We start from the raw sequence: 22,345 nt of genomic DNA on the forward strand, positions 1-22,345 counted from the left end.
AAACCCTAAGTAATTTGATTACAAAGCTGCACTCCATAAGGGAATATTTTTAAAGGTCTTTTTGTTTGGAACACAAGTGTCCAATAAGAACACACCATTTAATGTTCAGCTCCTGCACTTCTGAAGTCTATTAGTTACTCAAACAGAAGGAAGGTTTTCAGAAAATTGAACTACCATGATGGTTCTACAACCACAGCAGTTTTTCAACCACAAACCATATTTACAGTGTTCTTAAAGCTGGAACAATATACCCTTAAGTGTTAAGAGTCAAGTTTACCAGGAGCAATTCTTATCAGCAGCAGCCTGACTAGCAGCAAAGAACATTTAATTTGGAAACTAAAAACAAATATAACCTCACTACAGAAGTGAGAAAGTTTCTCAGTTTCTGCAACTTCACTCACGCCTACAGAAGTGGCCAAATTTTTCTTCTTTAAGGTTTTTAAGGACAAGGTCTACAAATATCTGTCTGGAATAATACAATTTGTTTTAAACCAACCTGAGAGAAAGGGAACAATAGGTCCTACAGTATTACATTTCTAGAACTGTGAGTGCAATCTATATATGGATGCAAGTGCTAAATACTTGATGAATAAATTCTCTTTTGCAAATTTAGTTTCTTATGACCAGAGAGACCTATATTATCAGTTCCCACACAACGCAAAGACTTTGGGAAAACCAAAACAAAGCAAACCTCAATAGAATAGTCCTAGAGATCTTAAAGAGGGGTTTGGAAATGTGAAAGATAATTTAAAAGAAGAAAAAAGCCCAAAACAAAACAAGAAAAAAAGCACACCTGGAAGCAGGGCAGACTGCAAAGACTTCTGTTCCAGCTTCCCCAGTACTTCTAGAAACGTTAAGAAACACATTTCTTCTTTCTCTTATGGTAAAAGAGCAGAGTATAAGTCTTTGCACTTTGTATCAACCACACAACTATTATTGATTAGAAGTCAACATAAGTACATTAAATGATCTGAAAAAACCACATACAGACAAAGAGACCAAAAAAACCCAACTAACCAAAAATGCCCACAAGAACTTTAAGTCTTCAGGAAATACTGGGAGTGTAAAGCCTTCATTCTGTAGGAGACTAAGGACAGCATATCTCACTATGTAATCTCACTACACAAGTACGATAGAAACACTGATAAACATCAGTGCAGTCACATGCTGTTCAGCTGTAGAACAAAAGCCCTTATTAGGACACATTCCCAAATTCTGTGAAATAAAGATCTAGTTATTTTTGCACATTAAATCCATAATAACACCGAGCCAAAGAATCCTATTTGCTATTTCTCTTTTTCCAGAAATGTTAAAAATGATGAGACAAGACACATGATTGAGCTCCATCACTAAATACCTCAATAATGAAGCTATTTAATACAGCCTCTCACTTAGCAATTATACACTTGGAGTATGCAAGGCAAAGGAAAAACCATTTCACTTAACAGCGGTACAACTGAGAATTGCAACAACTACCTGTGATAGACTAAACAACCAGAAACACAAATTATCAGCAGTATTTCAGTGTAAGGTCATTCACTGCTGCTCCTTACTGACACACACGGTTGCACTGCATAACACTCCTTCACAAAAAGCCTTTAAATTCAAGCCTGTAAATTCAAAGCACAGGATTTTTTTATGGAATAAACATGACAGTGCTGGAAAAAGCCTGAAACCAAAGTTGTTTAGGTTCTTAATGACTTGCTAGAAGTCACGTGTCAAACTGACTTAACTGCTAAGCCCTTCTAAGGTAATGGGGAGTTTCTTCACTTGAGTGACAATTTTCACCTGATTTTTTTTTTTAACATTTTTCCAACATACCCTTTAAAGGGATGCATTTCTTCTCCCCTGCTGTTTAACACACACCATGTTTTTTTCCCTTACACTTGTTTCACTTCTGATTAAGCAAGTATTACTACTTTTAATGCAAAAGACTATACAGTAAGTTTAAAAGATACTTGAAAACAAACTACAACAGTACCTTGTCAACTTCTTTTCTCAGAAATTACACTTGCTTATGTAAAGAATCCCATTTTCCTAATCCCAAACCTACCAGTCCCTACTAGATGACCAAGCCTTGGAGCAGCTAGCATGGGAAGCTAGTATCTAACCACAGGTTAGAAATACACCCAAAAGCATGTTCTTAAGACATTGCACAAGTCAGTATTTAATGTAAAATACAGGGTACACGGAGAGCTTAACTTAAAAGCCTCAGTAAACAATCACTACGTAGTGATTAGTTCAGCACAATGACAATATCAATGGAAAATATGTAAATATATGTACAACCATAGAAGAACTACTAGTTTTTTTTAATAATAAGTGGAAGCATATTTACACAATAAAATTTGGAGCATCAGGGCCTGAAAAACATATTCTTAAAAAAAAATTTAGTCTCTGTTATGTGTTAGCCTAGAACCAGATTAGCAAAATACTCCAAGACTACAAAACTTGCCAACGTTACTGGATAAAAACAAGGACAGAATACAAAACACCATAAGGAAGAAGAAGAACCATATGGTCTCCCTTAAAAGAGATCAGGATTAGGAGACAAAGGGAATATTGCTGAGCTGGGACACTTGGTTACTACTGGAATAATTTTTCTAAATACAAGAGAAAACAGAACTGCATATTGCAAGTTTATGCTGTAACGGGACATATATCACAGCCTCCGCGGAGAGCAGACTTTGGATGTTCAAGAGCTCTCTTTCGGACCCCTTCATCCTTAACCATCAGCGCCCCTATCCCTGCGGGGCAGGCACCGCCTGGGCTGCCCAGCAGAATCCCGGCCGAGAGCGGGGGCACAGCCCGGGCAGGGGTGCAGGGCAAGCCGAGCCAGGGGACACCGCCGGGAGCCCGCGGCTGCAGGGTGGCCGAGGAAGGGCCCGGGAGCTCCGGCTGTGAACACGGGCCGGCAGCCAGGAGCGCCGCACGGCCGGGGCAGCGCGGGGAACTCGGGGGCACCCGGTGCGGGGGTGGCACGGAGGGGGCGACCCAAGGGGCTCCGCGGGCACCCGCGGCTTGCGGGCCCCGGGCGCGGGGACGGAGCGGCGCGGGGGAAGCGGCGGGACGGGGAGAGCCCGAGGCGGGGGAGGGAAGGGGGGGCGGCCGCAGGGCAGGCACGGGGTGATGTGAGGTGAGGCGGGGCAGGGCCGGGGCGGGGGGAGGAGGCGGCGGCGCGGAGCCAGTGGCGCTCCCCGGGGCGCGCGCCCCGCCCGCTCCCGAGCGCCCGTTCCGCGGCGGGAGGGGCGGCGGGTCCCGGTCCCGCCCCCGGCCCGGTACCATTACCCAGCGCGCCCAGCGCCGCCGCCATCCCGCACCCGGCCCGCTCCCGCGGGAGCCGCGCGACCTCGCGAGACTTCCCGCCTTCCTTCCCCGCCCGCCCCTGCCCCCGCCTCCCGCGGCCCGGCCCGCGCGCGCACACCGTGCCCGCGCGCGGCTCAGACACAACATGGCGGCCGCGGCGCCGCGCACGTGCCCCGGGGCCGCCGCGCCGGGCGCGCGCACACGTAAAGCCGGGGGGGAGGCGGGGCCGCCGCGCACGCGCAGGAGGCGCCACCGCGGGCCAGCTGATTCGAACGGGGCGCGCGAGCCGCCACCTCCTCCCCGCACGCGCTGGTCACGTGGGGGCTTCCCCCGCTCGCTCCCTCCTCCTCCTTCCCCCTCCCCGCGCGGGTTCCGAACTCGCCGCCGCCCGGGCCCCCCCCACCCCTTTCCCCGGGGCCGGGCCGGGCCCTCACCTGGCGCCCGCTCCTCGGCGCGGCCGGGCCGCGCAGCCCCGCGCGCCGCTCGCTCCCTCCGTGCCGCCCGCACCAGGCGGCGGCTCCGCACAGCGCCTGCTCCCCTCAGCGCGGCGGCGGCTCCTTCCGCTTCCTTCCCCTCCCCCCCGCGCTGCGGCGGGACCCGCTCCCTGCAGCTCCCCCTGCCGGCGGAGCGCGGCGGCGGCGCGGGCCAGGAGCGCGGCGCGGCCGGGCAGGTGCCTGTGTCTCTCTGTCTGTGTGCCGGGGCGCCCTGAGGGACATGGACAGCTCCGCCCGCGCGGGCGGCGACAGCAGGACGGCGGGCGGCTCCGGGCGCCCCGGCACAGCCGCCGGCGGCGCGGGAACGCTCCAGGGCTGCTGTGCCGGGAAGGGGACGGGGAGCGCGGCTCGGGGGCAGCGCTCTGCTGGCTGGAGGGGATCCTGCCCCCACTGCCAGCTTCGTGCCTCCAAAGCGGGGCTGCTCGGTTCGCAGCTCCTCAATAATTTCCACCACGGTGACCCGACTTAGCTCAAGCTATGCCGCAAGAACAGGCTTCGTGGGGTACTCCAGCCCTCTGGATTATCACAAAAAAATTATCGATTGTGCTTTCAAATTTCTTCCTGTACTGCTGCTAGGTTCTCAGCCCACCGGTGTGCGATCACCAAGAGTTACTACTACCTACCGCCCACAGCCTGCTCTAATACATCATTTACCTGTACTCCTACAGAGACAACAAAACTACTGTCTGTCTCTGACTATTCTTGAACTTCTCATTGTTTTTTTCCTGAAACACCACAGTTAAAATGCATTTGGAAGAGTTTTGTGTAGACAAGAAACATACAGACTCAGGTTTTCTGTTAAATGTTAATGAAATTCAAAACCCCTTTCTCTTAAGAATAATTAACATTTCTAGATTGGTGGAAAATCCTTAGGTAAAACAGTTTTCTGTAACAGAGTTAAGTATTGCAGAATATTTTCAGTTGCTTTTAAAGGTAGCTAGTGACTGTATTCAAGTGATAAATACTTTTGTAAAAAAAGCACATTTAATAAAATCCTAATTATCCAAATTGCAAGTCTAGTCATACAGACATTCCTTCTGCAGAGTCTGCAGAAAAACCTCAGCAGCTTTTCCACCCTCCCAAGCAGTTCTCACTTTTCCCTACATCTTGCTGACTTGGAAGTCTTCTGTGATCAAATTCAAACCAACAGAAATCCCAGAAGAGAGAGAGGGAAATTTTCTCTCGATTCTGTGCCGCTCTCTCGCAGCCCTGTTGTGCGTGTGCCCGAGCAGGAGCGGTGTTCTCATTACTGCAGGAGCACCTGTGTGCACTAAAGCGCTCTGCCTTGCAATCCATTTAGAAATATGCTCACTTAGATGAACAGCTGCAATGGCTGAGGATATTCTTGCATTGCAGACAAGCCTTAGTGCTTTCACAGGAGAACTGAGGGCTCTGCTAAGCTGCTTCTGAGCAAAATCGATTGGGTGTTTTGATGGTGGGGTTTTTTTCAGATTCACATGGCTCTACGAAGACGCAGTTGAGCAACAGACCTGACCGACTCCAGGGGCTGCTGGCACGGGAGGCAGCACTTCCCCCATCCCTGCCCCACAGTCTTTTCTACTGCCCACTCTGCTGTTCATCTACACACACGGCTGGATTTCCTAAACCACCAAGAAGCTGTTCCTGTTTCTGGTGTGTTCGTTTTCATCTAGAAATTAAACTGCGTTGCCTCACCACCGGGCTGATGAGAGCCAGCGTGTGAGATCGGGGAGGGGGGGAGTGCTGCCAGCAGAGGCGAGGAACCGGGCAATCCTCCTTTGGCAGCAGTAACTTTTTGGCAATAGGATTAAACCAGTCCGACTATACTGTAACCACACCCAACACCAGGATTTGCCTTCAATTCACGCTTAAATATTAAGTTCTGCCGTCTTGCCTAAGAAGCTGTGATGCGTCGTGATGGAAGGTTAACAAAGACCTGTTAACCTGTTAATGGTGTGATGTTTGAGGTCATGGTTCCTGCTAATGAAAGGGATACTCCTGAGGCTCTTGCCCCACCTTTGCACCCTCCCTGCTTTTCCCTGGATTTAATCCAGCCATTGTGTACCTACTGTGTAGTTTGGCTCTGTTAACCTTCCAGAGGAAAATTAACAACATGCAAAGAAGAGAAAGCAGCCCATGTGTAGTAATGCCTGAGATCAGGTTCACTAACACCTCCACCCAAAAGAATTTACATTAAAACCTGGAGAAACCTGCTTTGTTTGAAGCTGCCTGAGGCTCTATATCTACTCGGATGTCCCCACAGTTCAAAATCTTTTTCACCCACTCGTGCTATCCTGCAGGCCCTTCCCTACAGTATCCTATAGCAGCTCTAAAATAATTCCTAAGTGCAAAGGAATATACTCCTGCCTAGCAGCACCATACTGCTTTCTTCAACAAGTTTTCACTTCCAGTTGGGTGTCCCTTGTTCCTCATATACTCTACCCAAACTATGTCACATCTCCAGTTCTTGTGGCTGCAGCTTCCTCTGTCTACAGCATCTATCTTCTACCAGTAACTGGTAGCTGTATTTATTAGGGTAGCCTTACATATTACTCATTTATAAGGCAATAACAAATTCTCAGGCTTCATCAATGTCGGTAGTGGGGAAAAAAAATCCCAAACAACAAAACCATACCACAACAAAACCACCCCCTATTCTGATCAGGGGATAATGGTGTTAATGACAACTTTTCATCAAGTTACAATGGGACAAGCTTAAAATTAGTAGCTCAGACCCCTCCCAAAGCAGCATTTTCTAAAAGAGCAGCTTTATATCCCTCCATGTTTGTGGGATGCCTCAGCTCATGTTTGTGTATGGAGAATTGCCAACATTACAAGTTCCAGCTTTGATGAAGCTGTGACACAGCTCCTGCTTTCAGCAACATCACTGTTCCCACCCATCTCAATCCATGAAATTGCTTAATTGCTTCTCCTATTATTAGAGCAAATAATATGTGATTTTTTTTTTCCTGACAAAAGATTAATGAAACTCACTCTCTGGAACTCAGCACAACTGAGAAGCTGAGCCTAAGGACATCTAGGTTAGTTCTGACAGCTGCTCTCTTTCCACCATGCCCTCCAAAGAGCATTAACAAGCTATTACAGGTTCCTGCCCCAGCTCTTGCTAAATGGGGCTTATGTCCTTGGCTACAGCTCCGGATCTCCACTGGCTCTTCAAGAGGGCATGCAGGACAAGGGAGATTATGGCTCAATTCAGCTCCAGAGGCTTATTTCATCTAATTCAAGCCTTGGACATAGAACTTTCCTACAGCCAGGTTAGGTTCTGTTGGGTCAACTTCCATGGCCCAAACCTAATAAAGCATCCTGGATTGGATGAGAGCTGGCTCAGCACAACAGTTAGATACCTCTGCATTAATTACTTTATCACCTCAATAATTTTGTCTGTAAGTACTTTATGGGTGGCACTTTGGAGAAAGAAAGGAAAAAGTATTTACATTTTTGTAGATAGTTACAGAAGATAAAGTTATAGAAGGATGGTTTTTGTTGAAACAAAAGGAAACAAAAAAAAATTATCAGAGTTAAAACAATTTTCTGCTTGAATACATGACACATCCTTACACATTCATGTCATGTATTGTTATACATCCTCTGTTTTGCTCAGTTCTGCCTGCTCTATTCCCTGGAGACCTCCACATTCTGATTTTTTTTCCCATTAAAGCTACCATATATAAAGAATAAATATGAGAAAGGCTAGATTGCCCTCAGTGAAATGTTTCCACTGGTTTTACCTGAAGCAAAATCCTTTACAGAAACAATTCTGATTTGTGTCTAACCTTTGAGAACTATTCTGCCTGAAGACATACTCTACTGATGCATTTAAGTGTGGAATGCCTGGATTTTATGCCTTTTTTTTTAGGGGGGGTAGGAACAAGATAGGGGGAAATAAAATTTCAGCTCTTCATTAAAGAGAACCATCTCCAGTCACTGATAAAGGGTAAGTACATTAGACAATTCAGGAGTCTTACAACCCACGCATATTATTGCAGATTTGACTGTAGTTACTGAAATTAGTCATAGTCCGTGTTGAAAATTCAAGTTACCAATGACAAAAATGAAATGAATTTTGGAAGTTATTATTCACATTTCGCATCTGTATATTTAAAGTAGAGACAACTCAAATTGGTCTGAGAAGCTGCAGTGAAGTAATCTGACACTTGTTTTTAATAATTGAATTAATTAGACTATATTGAGTACTATGCATAAATACTCCTCATATATGAGGTATTCCCATTGAAATGGCTTTTTCTAATTTCAGTAGAGGCTTCAATGTCAGGTCGATATGAAATGATAGCTAGATTGTAGTGCATTATTAAAAAAACATTCTAGATTGGAACCCAATAAACATAAAAGCTGCACACCAAAAGGAAGATCTTTGTTTTTCAGAATGTATTATTCTTCTTAGCTTTTACTACTCGAGTGGGTTTTTATATTTCAAAATAGAAATATTGCTACCTATTTCAACCAACTGTATGTTTTTTAATTTGCTTTACTGCAGTTTCTTTGAGCGTGTTATTATTGTAGTGTCTGAAATTTGACTCGGGCTTCAAGAAAAGAACAATCCAGAGACTTCCATGTTCTGGGACATTATGTGAATCAGGGAAGTTTTGACTAAACAGGATGAGAGGGTGAGCTGGACCCGTATGAGCACAGTGGTTTTGCCTAAGGCTACTAAAACCCTGAAGCCCACATCACCTCCATATACCCCCCTGGAGCATCCCCATCAACACAGACTTTTGAGTCACCTTTGTCAAGGAGTTTTAGTCCTTGGAGATGTTATCAACTCCTGTCCAAACAATCTCTTTCCTCTCTCCTTCAGAAACATCCCTTTGTTACATGTTTGGGAGAACTCTCAGGTAATAGTGGCTCTGCATTAATGTTTTGAATTATGCATAACCTACATGAAGGTGCATCAGGTCACAGAATATGCCTGTTACTGTTTTGATTACCTTAATATTCCTTCAGGTCTTACAACACAATAAAGGGCTCTATTGTTACTCAAAACTTAACAGTATGCAGAATGTTCAGTGTCAGAAAAACATAAATAAGCAGTTTTCAAGCAAGATTGAGGTGTCTAAAATAAATAAATAAATAAACAGACCTGGCACACTTCTGCCTAGCCTTTAGGCCCATTTTCTCCAAACAGAAACGCTTTTCAGTGACAAGCTTGTGAATTGAGCCCTCTCATACAGGATGTGAAAGATTTAAATGAAATTCAAACAAATTGCCATCACATAGGAGTGAACACCAGCACCACTGACAGTTTAAGAAGAGATTCCTGTTCAGGGCTCAAATCCAGAATGACAGCAGACCCTTTTCAGATTTAACTTAAAAGCAGAGCAGAAGCACAGAGACTGCCTCTATTACCTGAACCTTTTCCAACACCTACAGAAAGAGCTTAGGAAGACCAGTCTCTGCACTTGAGTGTGCAAAGGTAAGGTCGCATATGAAGCTCAAATTCCTACTGATCAAAAGACAGATTATTATCTCCACTACCCCGCTTGGTTGGACAGCAAATTAATTATACTAGAAGCAAACAAGGTAAAAGAGAGCATATTTCCCTTACTAAAAATTATTCAGAAGACAGGGCACTCAGAGTTCATAGCTAATACATGTTTTATTTCTTGCTTCTGCAGTTAAATTGTAAACTTTGGTACTACATGAAACACTTAATTGAAAATACTGCCTAAGTGAATTAATAGCTGACAGTTCATTAGCACTTTGGCATGCATGAGTGCATTTCTTTTGTTAAAACTGAAAATCTCAGAGTAACCTTACTTCTGGTGCTAAAGAGACACTGTGTGCAGTGGTGGAAACAAACATGCATTCACAGTGTGAGCAAGTGCTGCATGTTCATTGGGGTTTGGCATTTTAACAGACACCCGGGGAGGTGGGAAAAAAAAAAAAGGCAGTGTGTCCCCATGGTAACCAGGACATCTTTTTTTATAATGTTTAGCATGTTTAACATTAAACACACCTTTAACATTAAACACACCAGACAGAAAAAAATTAGTCACCTAGAAAAATATTCATTTCTGAGCAAAACTATTCATGAACAATGAACACGAAAAGCTCTTGGCAGTGTGAGATATGAAAGAAAAATTGCTATTTTTCATTTTTGGCAGCTGACAATTTATTCTAAGCTTTTTTCCTACACCTATGAATCAAATGCCTCCTCTCTTCTGCCCTCTTTATTCTCAACAAAGTACTTTTAGATTTATTTTCTCATGTGCTAAGTTATTCCAAAACCAGATCTTATTAAAATTTTTTATGTATAATAAATTGTTTGTGATCTCCAAGTGGGGAAGGAGGAACATATCTGGAAATTACATCTTCTCAACTTGATTTGTGTTATGAAAATATTTTGTCGATGATGACTGCTTTACTTTTGTACCTCCCATGCTCCCAAAGAGTAGGAAGAAGTATTTTAAGATTCACTAGAATTGCATGAAAGCATCTCAAAACTGCATAACAAACCAGAGTATTCCTCTTATGCCAGCTTTACTTTTTTACTGGTGGTTCATTTTATACTTGTATATAAATCAGCCAGTCAAGTGTCAGCTGTATTTTTACATGTCCATTCAACAATCAGAACTTGAAATTTTAGCTAATCAACTCAATCTTGAACAAGTCAGAACAGGGAATGAATTTACTTGCTTATTCATCTTATAAACATCCTATTTCAGTGATCAAGTTCTTACTGCATTTTTTTAAAGCCCACACATACATCCATGTGCAACCTACGTGGAAACTTGCCATCGAGTGACTTTGCATGTTATACCACTACCAGTCCAGGTGCAGAAAACCTACTGGGCACTTCAGTGATGTGTTTCTCACAAATGGACCTTCTTAGCTGACACACACACACAGAAAAGTTTTGAGATAGAATAAATAATTCCAACTTTCTGTGAAATCCACGACTCTGCTATCATAAGCAAATGTGCATCATGAGATGCATAAGCATATTTTATCTTGCTGTGGCAGTGTTCACTGGCCTCTGTGGAGAAGCAGACTTGTCACCTTGTTGAATGGTTTAAAGCTAGCCTGAAGCTTAACCTAAGACAAGTCATATGTTTTAAACAGATATATATATATGTAATATATATATATAATAGAATATATTCAAGAAAACAAGTTACACTTGTTAACTTTTCATTGTTAGTGAGAATAGCACTTCTAAATTTTACTGAACAGGGCTATTTTCTAATCTTCTAAGATTCTGAAGGCTAATATAAACCAAGTTTGTTTGTAACTGGATTAATTTCTGTGAATTAACACTAAAAGTGATTTGTCTTTCTCTGTGACACTTCAGAAACCCAGTAGTCTCATTTTGCTTCCTGCTATTAACTGTCAGCTCTGGATGGCTTAAGTATAGAGGGAAGCCAGAAAAGCCATCTGTTAGGAAGAATGAGAAAGCCTAGTTGTTTTACTCATTTCCTGGGCAAAATGAAGACTGAAAGGTTTTCAGTGAGAAAACTGCTTAGACTGCACTAAGCCAGATGTACACAAGGAATTCAAAAGGAATAAATGAAACAGAATTTTCTTAGTTCAGTATAAAATAGTTATATGGCAAATATGAAGAAAGCACTTGGTCCCTTTTAAGCAGATAATATCTGAGATTTTCAGTAAAATTTACAAAACCCAGTCTTGCTTTTCCAAAAGAACTTATGAGTAATGGGATACTAAAAAAAAAAAAGTCAAAGGTTAGCAGTATCATTACAAATGCATGCCTTCTGCTTTTAGGAGGAATAGGATATATAGTACTGGAAAAACCAAGTTACTATGTAAGTTTTGCATCTGAGAATTCTTAAATAATACATTAGCATAGCATATCAAATTACATTAGATTTCGTAAGAAAAATTCAGGACTACTGAACTGTGGGCATATTGAACTTTTGCTTCACAAATGAAAACCTCTTCATCCACATTATAACATAGCCAAACACATATCTAACACTTTATGCTTTTTCATCTTATCTTGAAACAAGCCATTACTGATGGGAAGGCTGACACCCACTACAGCAGTAAACTGAGTGTCAACCAAACAAACTTCATCTAATGAAGCTACTCAAGGTCACTATTCCAGCATAAACCCCAAAATAATTATTGTAGTGACTTTAGCCACAGTTCAATTAAGATACTGGAGAAGCAGATGATGTGCATTTTTATATACATATATAAAAGAAATGTGTATGTACATAAATATGTATAATATAATTATATTAACAGACATAAGTATATGTGTTTCCCTATACACAGGGCCAACTTGGATGATAACACCTTTCTGCATGCCTCAGTTTAAATCATTCAGCAGCCAGATTATTTAGCTCTCACCTTTGAAACACATTACAAAACTGCCTTATTTTATTACTGAGTAATTCAGTGGTTCTTCTGCTATTCTTTTTCCCTCCAATTATACTGTTCAGCTACATTACACAGTATCTGAAGCAGTCTTCTCGATGTTAGGTGTTCAGATGAACAATTAGTTATATTGCTTGCAAAAACCTTCAGAAATTTAGAGAAATCTAGCTTTGAGCTGCTAAGTCCAGCTGACATCAGCCACAGAGTTTTCCCCAGAAGAGAGGATTTAAGTTACCAGACTGAACTGCAGGCTTTTAGCAGCTCGTATCTAGATTTCCAGGCCTACAACAAGGAGTCCACTGGATTTTTCCCTTCTTGAAGTGACAGTTTCTCTGGCACACAAACACATTGCTGTGTTTCCTCAACTTGAAACAAATTAACAAAGAATCCAAATAGTCTGGTGAAAGGCTTATGGAAAAAAATAATTTCCACAGGCCCTTCCTGAGATGCATTCTTTCTTTGCTACGAATTGTGACAGCTTTTCCCAGTAAAGGCCTCTCCTTTACCTGTTCTCTGAATTACTGCCTTCCCTCCAGCATACACAAGCCATCCATCTGGAGTTCTCCCACACTGCCTTCCTTTAAAAGACTACTTCCATTTCTGTGACCTAATACTCCTTGTACAGCTCTCAAAGGGCTGAAAGCAAGACAGTCATCCCTTTGGAGCTGTCTTAAAACCCATCTATTTATCTCTGCAAATGCAGGGGTTTGGTTTATTCTAAGTATGACCGAGTTCCAGTGTGAAGATGCCCTTTTCCAGTGACAAAGGCATTTCACAAACTCTGCTGTTGTAAAGTGTCTCCCTTACTGATCTGTATACATCACAGACTATGTTTGACTATGGTCAGACACCCAGAAGCAAAGACCAACTAGAAGACTTCTACATTTCTGAAATCAGCTTCCTAAACCCAGCACACGTCCCCACTGCTAAAGCTGAGGCAAATATCTTTGCTTATCTCAGAAAAAAATTGTTCAGTATTATCCAGCAATTATTTACACAATGGAAGTCTTGCATTTTTAAGCCTTCTTTTAAGGGAGAAAACTACTTTTTCAACACTGAGTCTTGTTGCTTTTCCCTTAAATAATCTCAACTTGTATTTCTCATCATATAGCATTCAAAATTGGAAACAGTACAGATGAGATCTCACAACAAGCACAGCACCAAGTAGAGCAGAATAATTACCTCCTGCGCCTTACATCTGATGCTTTTGTTACTATTACCCAGAACAGGTTTTGTTTTGGTATCACTGGGTCGTAAGTCTTAGTCTGATCTGCTGTAATGCTCAGAATACTCAGCACAGAACTGCTTAATTCCCTGACAAGCTGATGTCCCTAACACTCAATTCATTTTTCCCTCACAAATTTTACAAGGTCAGTCTGTTCACCATCCAGACTATTAATGACAACACTGAATAAATTTGTAAACTTGATCACTGTACTGTGCTTTAACCAAGGAAATAGTTCCTGAGTTTCCAATTTAGAATGTCATGTAGGAAAAATTCTTCTATTCACTGTTCTTTAGTATGTTAAAGAACCTTAAAGAAAACTAGAAAACTTTAGCAAAAAAACAAAAACAAAAAGAAAAGACTTTAAATAGACATAAAATCAGTCAGACAGTAGCTCACAGGCCAACATCAGCAAGTTACTAGTGACTGTCCATAAGCAAGTTAACTTTACCTTAATCAATAATACAAGTCAGTAGTAAGCACTTGAAACATTACAGGGGTAATGTGGTATTAGCTTCCCGTTGCTTTATCTACTAACATCAAATCACATTTACAAATACTTACTGTTAGAGGATATTTTCTCTAGGGCTGTTATAGATAGCTTTTTAACTAGAATAGCATGAAGTCCTATAAACCAATATGTTTTTAAACTACATATAAAATTATTCAGAGGAATGTTATGTCAGCCTTTTCTTACTTTGGAACTAGAACTGTCAACATCATTGTCTAAACTTAAAATGGTCAAAAAATATAATTGTATGGGTGTGAGAGCAGTACCACAGCATTACTTCAAAAGTTTTTGTATTTAAATAATAAATGAAAACCATCTAGGAAAGCTCCCCCCACCTATTTCACAGTTAATTTTGGTTTTTTTATTGATCCAGTCTTGAATAATGCTGCTTATTTGGTAACAATATCAGGCAAAAACATGAGCAAGTGTCATTCTGCATTCCAATATGAATCATTCAATAAAGTTTTGCAATATATACATTTTATCCAGTTTCTGACATTAAAGGTCATCATGCCAATGAAAATTCTTAACAATACAATAAAATCCTTCAAATATAAATGCTTACGAATGTAATTCAAGAGACCAGACAATTTAATTTTCTTAAATTTATATCACTCATATCCATAATAATTTTACATTTCACACTTCATGCTCTCCAATGTTACCCTAGAGAAGACTAAATCTTTTTGCCACATATACTATTAAAGACACTAGCCAGGGTTATAGAGTTACAGACAACTATAATAAGATGTAAAATTTAGTAGTAATAAGTTATGACATTTGCTGACTAAACCATTATTCAGTCTACCCTAATGTTTGAGCCACTCAAATACAGTATTTGGATGTTATATACTACCCATTTCATATACTTACAGTGCAAAGTAAAAGACAATTTTTCCTGAGCATTTAGGAAATGAAAATCCTTTTTCTTTATGTTTGATTACAGTCCATTTAAAATATACTCCTCACATACCTAGGCTTGTCAAGACTGTACAATTAAGACAGGCAAAAGTTTGTAGATATCAGAAGCCCAATCAGGAATCAGAAGGGTTACTGAACATCTCTAAAATTTGTCCCTGTTTTTCAAGTCTAAGGATATAATAGGATTTTGAGTTTTAGCAAAAAAATTCAGAAATTACATTTTTCCCATGGACCAAACATTCCAAAATGTACAAACCACATGCCTTCCAAAACAGAGAAACAGTCGCTATTTAAACAAATTGCAATACATATTTCAACTTACTATTCTGTAGTTAATGTAATGCCCAGTGAGCTGTGCCTCCAACAGAGATAAGAGAATAAAACTTTTAGGAATGTGTTTTGGGCATTTTGTAAGGAAGCTGGATTCCTTACAAGTTCATCTTTTCCTCAATAGCTACAGACCATGAGTTTCTAATTCAATCTTCTCTTCTGTTTGCAATATATCAGGTTCTACTGGAGGAACAGGTGGTCTGAGTATAATCTCTGGACCTCCACCATATATTGACTGAAGAAAATTCCATGTTTCTTCTGATATTTGTCCAGAATCTGCACCTGAAAAAATTTTAAGATTTAATTACTACTTAGAATAATTCTTTAATGATTTAAGTCCAGAAAAGATACAAAAAGGAAAAAAAAAATCCAGATTAAAATTTAAAATTGTAAGCATTCAGATCCAAATTTAACACCATAAGCTTTATTTTTGCTTTATCTTGCACCAGCTGCCAAACCCAATTACCTAGTCCGTGTTAGTTTCATACTTCTTGATTCTGACAACTATCTGCTCTAAATTATGCAGTAATTGCAGAAAACACATGAAAATTCTATGATAAACATCTTATCTACTATCTACCAATCAAGCTCTCAGCCAGTAAATCTTGAAGCAATGATTTATATTATTATAAGGATATGCAGCCACATCAATTACACAGTAAAGTTCAAGGACTCAAGATTCTTGCTTCATCAGAGAAATTAATATTGACAGTAAAGAATAAAAGTATGAGAAGCACAGGGAAATTTCCCAGCGACAAAGGACTATTATTAGGATAATAACAGCTCCAGCAATGCTCCTGTAGCACTGATGGGTCAGCCTGATTTCGTTCACTGATTAAAGTCTTTGCTTATGATTCCATTGCTCTGGCTAGAGGTCTGTCTCCTGTCTCAAGTCAGCATCCAACAAGCATTTCTGATTGTCCACAACTTTTTACAGCGGCAAAGACAAGATGCATCAGCACATCTCCCCTCTAGGTTTCAATAAAAGGATCTGTCTGCTACTGAGTGATTTCCTCACATTAACTCACAGAGAGGTCACTTTTCTGTTCTACCAGAATAAGCCTCCTCTTCTTTTAGCAAATCAAAACCCTGCTTGACAGCAAGTTTCCCCTGATAGCCTTACTAGACATTATTAATTTGTCTTGTTAAGCCTTGTTTCAGCACCCTTGTACTTTAAAAAAAGGAAGTCAGCGCTATAAACTTTTCCTCCTACCTCCTGTCCTTCTCTGTCCTCGTCACCTGCTGCAGTGATGCCTACTGTTGGACTTTATCTGTTTAGAGTTTCTAAAGGGGAGGGGTACAAAGGCTGCATGTTTGTTTAGCTCCACTAACTCAACTATGCAAAGGTTCCTCTGGAAGTCATCATGCAGATCCCATGCCAGTACTAATGATGTTATGCTTCACTTCTACTCTTTTAGCTTAAGGCTCTCAAGAAACGACTCCATCTCTGCAGGCACAGGAGCAGATCTTCACTCACTCATCCAGATTGCAGCCAGTCAGGTTAAACTGAACAGGCACAGTGAACTCAGGCACTGCATCACAGAAATGTGTAGTACTGGACCCTATTTAGAGGCATTCCCACCTCTTACAAGTTATGAGAAATATTTTCTACATCCTATTCATCTTTATTTCTACCCAAGCTCTAATTTGTACCAATGTAGCTGAAAGTAAACCAACAACTGGCTAATTTGCTTCAATTTTAATTAAATTTCAAATTCATTCAATTAATTAAATCATTAAAATGCACTAAAAAACTAATGAGTGCCAAAACTCATTGTTTTTAAAATAAACTCTTGGCATTTTACAATTGGTAAGTTTATGTTAGGTTTATTGGTATAGCTAGTATATGCTGAGGCATTAAGCAAAATTGGGAAAAATCCAGGTAAATAAACATTAATCTTATTGATGCAGATTCTTCTCTTAGGCTGAGCAGCAGTGAATTTAAACCTTCCTAGAAAGTCTAAAGACTTACTAAAGCAGGTTATAAAAGAATGTTTTCCTCTGTATCTATGAATTCCAAATAAATGGTATCTAGCATTTAACTCCGAAGAATAATTAAGAAATCTGTATCTTTGCAAAAACTTCTCTAATGTGCAATGTACAGTATCAAATGACTTGCAGAAAAATGAGCAACAGATTTTATGTACAGTGGTTTTCTCTCTCTGTGAGATGTTTTTCTATTCAAATTAGGTTTCAAGATTCCAATAACTTCAGACAGATATAGAACCATATCCCAATTTTGTTAAGAAAATCCCCATCAAACCAAGTGATACAAAGCCAAAGCACACTTTCTCCATTTTCAAGTTACTCTTGAAACACCTCCTACACTCTCAACTGCACTTGGATTAGTCTATTGCATATAGTAATGCTTCATTTTAAGAATAAAATGGTTACCCAAAAATGGGCACAACACAGATTAATTAGAAACTGCCATTCACTTTATTGTAACAATAAATACATTTTTAAAAATCATAAATTTTCCAAACTTCCATCAAATGCATAAAGCTGCAGCAATATTGGACACCTACCTTGTTTTAGCACAGCACTGCCACATTTTGTTACTGCAATCTTAGCATTATCAATGGGGCCAGGAGGATCTAGTGCAATAGAAAAATTATTAAAATTGGGAGAGCTGAAAACAGCAGGTTGGAGGTTCTACTTGCAACGGAAAGGAAAAACAGATCATTTGTTTACTGCTTGTTCTTCTACTGCTTAACAGTACATTCTAATTTGTTAAAAGCTAATCACATTTTAATTAAGAGCAAGTTTTCCAAAGCATTCCTGATTACAGTTAAGTCTTCAAGCAACATAAAACACAAATTAATCCTAATTCTTAGCCTTAACCAAACCTGTCCCAGAACAGACTCTGACAAGACTGTAGAACATTTTATCAGTTTCCATTTTAAAACAGCTAAACTGACATCAGTATAGTTGTTACTGAGCTATCTGAGTTTACATTTGACAAGGTCACCTTTCCTCCAGAAGCTGCAGCATCATCTATCAGTTTGCACAACAAAATCCTTCCTCCCTTGTACTTAAATCCAATTTTCCTGCTGCCACTAACAGCAAACATTCTGCAAAGAAGCAACATTCCTCCCAACACTCTCCCATTATCCCATTGCTGTAAATTATTTGATTATGTTCTGTAACCTGGATGTATTTGTAACCTATAAAACCTGAGTCTGAGATGTTTAAGAGCTTTCGTTGCCTTGTCTATCTGCCTTTCCTACAGTTTTCTACCAAAGCAGAAACAAACAAAACAATAAAACAGAAGATTAGCCCTATTGTGAAATGGAGCACAACTTACCACTGTCTTTACCCTTTACAAAGCCTTCCCATTCTCTGAACCAGTGCATGCTGATGCAGTAAAAGGTTGATGGAGATTCTTCTTCTTGGAATGCTCTATTAAGCTACAAGGAAAAAATAAAAATCCGCTTTTTTGCCCTTTCATTTCTTTAAACTACTGAATTCTTTGAACCACTGTACTAACACCATAACATTACACTGTAATAGAACATTTTAAAGAATCACTGACCATAAAAACAGTAAACACCTGGTGAATACCCAAGATGAGATTCTGACACAGTGGTAGCCTTCATATTAAAAGGTGATTTACTATTTAGTTGAGAAATTACTTTTATTTCCTGAAAACAGTAATAAGTTCTTCTTAAGCACAAATGCTTACTCATCAAATACTTATAGATTAATTACTATGAAGGCTGAACTTTCAAGTAGCAAAAAAAGCAGAGATCTTATTTTTGTAAAATAAAATAGCATTTTGAAAAATTTTTTCCGTAATTTTATGGAAAGTTCTTTGTGTGGTGAACTGTATCTTCATCTGTGTGTGTTTTTCCTCAAGTATTTTGAGCAGATGGCACTACAATTCCAAGCAAAGCACAGTGAACTAATACACTGGGACTTTTCACGACTTACGTTATGAGGAAATAAGCAAAAAGTCACTTAAACCTTTAAACCATTATCTTTTTAGTTTTGTAATAACACAGCTACACTTCCCCTTTGAAGTCATAAACCTAAAGCATCAACTCAACTTCTTAAGGTTTCATATAGACTAAGTGTTGCAATCATTCCCTAAAGCCATCTTTATAGAGAACAATAGAATTTTCTGTGTACTAACCAGTAACAATACTTGCACAACAGTACACATATAATCACTGCTTTTACTGAGAAGACACTGACTGCTAAAGCAAATAGGGTTCACTCAATGTCATTCATAATTTCTATCCCATGGTAATCCAGAGTAATGAAAATTCCTAAAAATTTTAGAAAAACATGGAAAAGATGACAATCTCTAAAGCATGATTAAAGGACAAACAGAACTAAAAAAACAGAGTCAGTTCTATTTTGAGATAGCAGAAATGGAACTCCAGTATCTCTGCACTTATTTTCACTGAAAAACCAAAAATGTGTTTTGAAGTTAAGAACATCAAAATCATTACCAGTAGTTATTTTACCATTCAGACTCAAGCACTTAATTCTCTAACCAGAGAAAATACAGTAGCTCCTTGATATTAATTTTACAGATCCATTACAATATTAACATATTTACTTCACACTGAATTACTTACGTTTGTTTATATTTCTAATGCCTTTTTTTTTAAATTAGAACTAATGACTATCATCAAATTTTTCTTGGCACAGCATTATTGCACCTAAACCTTATGAGACTGCACAGAACAGACCCCTGGCAGTGTATAAAGAACAACTGCTCACGTGACTGTTTCCATACTATAAAAAAGCAATTTAAGAAACACAAAAAAATTTCTCTAAGTAAATTTTCACGTAAGCAGTTATCTGGGATTTCACAAGAACACTTCTGCTGCCATTACGTATATAGGTATAGAGATATTTAATGAAGTCCATTTGTTACAGGAATCCCTTGGGTCTAGTCATGAATGTCAGGTGTTGGCCAGTAGCAGAATGGATAAGTGTTTGCTTTTTTACCCGTATAAACATTTCCAATTCATTTTTCCTTCTTTTTTCAATTCTTTCAGACTCTATTTGGCAGGTGTGACAAACATACAGATGGTTAACAGCTGGTCCTCCTCCGTATCTGCAGTAAAAATAAAAAACCCCAAACAATCAGCCTTGTGGAAAACATCATGTAAAAAGATCATGCACCTGCAGACGTGGCAAATGTCAGTATGAACAGAAGGCTGACACATGCCAGTCACAGAGATGCCAAAAAGCCATAGTTTATTTTCTTAGCAATATTCTGTTCTCCATCCTAAGACCATCTTGCAAGTTCTGACTGCCTCATGCCAGTACAAAGCATCTCAAACTCAGCTGCATCACAGACTTCAGAAGGAGTTGCTAGTTAGAACATGTCAGTGAGCAAGTATTGTTCTATATACACCAGGTGTGATTTTAGCAAAGGCCTTTAAGAAACAACCTATGGAAATTCCAGCCAGTTCTGTCTTAAACATGTTCCTCCATCCCACCGCAGACTCGTCATTAGCTTTGCTACCTCCCTGACCCCAGCCTCTCAACTTATTTATAGTCTTGTTCTTAAAAGGTTATTCTTGACCCTTCCCTCAGGTTTTTCTTGTGTGAAATTATATCCATGGAAGTCTGCAGGGGCACTGCTCCTGAGAAGGCTATTTTTGCATACAGAAAATGGATAATGGAAGAAAAATCCAGTACATCTATTAAAGGGAAATAAACTGGAAATACCATGGTTTTTATTTTTGACTTGTGTGCACCAAAACTTTAAAACATCAAAAAAAACTTCCCAAACCCTCAGATGTATTGTTCAGGTGGCAGGAAATTAACAGCTAAAAATGTTGAATGCAAGTGGAATACAGTGTTGAATCTATCAGCAAAGCTCTTCTGCAGCTTTTTGTTACTTTAGAATAAGGCATAGCTTGTAAGAATTCAAGTAAGCAAGCACTCAAACCTGACTGACAATAAAGTGTGGGGCAGTAACACAGAACTCTCAGATATAAGTTATTTTGAAGCAGTACTGGCAGCTGAGGCTATGGATTCAAAGCCAACATAAAAGAAAAGCTGTCTGCAGCCAACAAGAGAACAGGAAGCTGATACAGAGAGCTCTTTCAAAAAACCTCTGCAAAGCGTACTTTTGCTGACCTACTTTGTGTTATTTCATACATACCATACATGTTTATTGCTTCAATATTGAAGTACTACCCCAATAACACACTACTCTATGCAGTCTTTTACTTTGCATAAGGAAATGATATAAATTGGCTGTTTGCAAGCCCTTCACTCAGCTGGGTGCCCAGAGGGCTGTCTTTTTCCTGAGCCACTAATTCTAAAGTCTGATGCTGCTGCTTGGCTCTCAAACTGTATCACTGGATTTTTTCCAATTACAGTTCCAAACTTACCTGCTATACAGATTGTCCCATATATTCTGAGGTAGCATTACAACGAGGTCCTCTATAAAGTTCGCTTTGTGTGGAGGAACACCTGCAGAAGGAACAAAACCAAACAAATCCCCCAAACAATGAAAAAACACTTGTGGATTTCAGTGAGGGGAGGAGACTATGTTAGAAGTCCATAAATAAATGAAAAATAAATAGAACCTTTCAATGAATTCAGAGAAATTACATGAAATAAGTTTTACCTAGGCATAATCTATCAATGTATTTAGAGACACCACTGATTTTAGTCTTTTATGAGGCTGAAAAGCTTATAAAAAGCAGAAGCAAACTATATGAATGGCTAAAATTAAAGAGCTAGAATCCATTTTACATAATGAGTTCAAAAAGCTTCTTAAGGTACACAGTTAAAACGTCAGGATGATTAAATATCTTGATGATGCATGCAAACACTAACAAACTGTCTACTCAAAATTCACTTATTTGCTGCAGACCTTTTGGCATTACTTCAAACAGCATGAATACTTGAGAGCAGAGAAATTTTGAGGAAGGCAGAAATAGAGGGGCTTGCAGAATTAGAAGTGTTGAGGTGAAGCACATGGTAAACAACAGTGGACTATGCAGGAATTCTTGGGAACAGAGAAAATCAAGTACTTGGGCACTTGTACATCAAGAGTCATCTGCTGCAGCCCTGGAGAGGGAAAGTCAAAGGGCTCACAGGTACCCTGCAGATGGCTACAGGGACACAATCATCCTGTGTTAAAATTTTGGTTCAGCAACAGGGGCAGCACCTCCATCATTCAATCTATTGCAATTGCATTTTTATTAGAAAATAGGTACTATA

At 39.9% G+C, this 22,345-nt stretch overlaps 2 protein-coding genes across 5 annotated transcripts in view; both read right to left on the reverse strand.

The window, feature by feature from the left end:
• ZZZ3 (zinc finger ZZ-type containing 3) overlaps positions 1 to 3,876 on the reverse strand; it is a 57,057-nt gene extending 53,181 nt beyond the window's left edge. For 2 of the 3 annotated variants that reach the window (XM_084211248.1, XM_084211246.1), the window contains exon 1: positions 3,741 to 3,876. The gene's annotated coding sequence lies outside the window, so the exon portion shown is untranslated. Of the gene's footprint in view, positions 1 to 3,288; positions 3,328 to 3,740 lie in introns of those variants that run through there. The other variant, XM_084211247.1, reaches the window with a different exon arrangement.
• Positions 3,877 to 14,230: 10,354 nt separating this feature from the next.
• Positions 14,231 to 22,345, reverse strand: part of USP33 (ubiquitin specific peptidase 33) — a 37,651-nt gene continuing 29,536 nt past the window's right edge. For both annotated transcript variants that reach the window (XM_084211483.1, XM_084211482.1), the window contains exons 20-24: positions 21,508 to 21,589; positions 20,108 to 20,216; positions 18,453 to 18,555; positions 17,674 to 17,742; positions 14,231 to 15,427 (exon numbers count right to left, since the gene is read on the reverse strand). In XM_084211483.1, the coding sequence (XP_084067609.1) occupies positions 15,270 to 15,427; positions 17,674 to 17,742; positions 18,453 to 18,555; positions 20,108 to 20,216; positions 21,508 to 21,589 (521 nt within the window). In that variant the 3' untranslated portion in view covers positions 14,231 to 15,269. The remainder of the gene's footprint in view (positions 15,428 to 17,673; positions 17,743 to 18,452; positions 18,556 to 20,107; positions 20,217 to 21,507; positions 21,590 to 22,345) is intronic.

Source organism: Fringilla coelebs, assembly GCF_963513975.1.
Source record: "Fringilla coelebs genome assembly, chromosome: 9".
Lineage (NCBI taxonomy): Eukaryota > Metazoa > Chordata > Aves > Passeriformes > Fringillidae > Fringilla > Fringilla coelebs.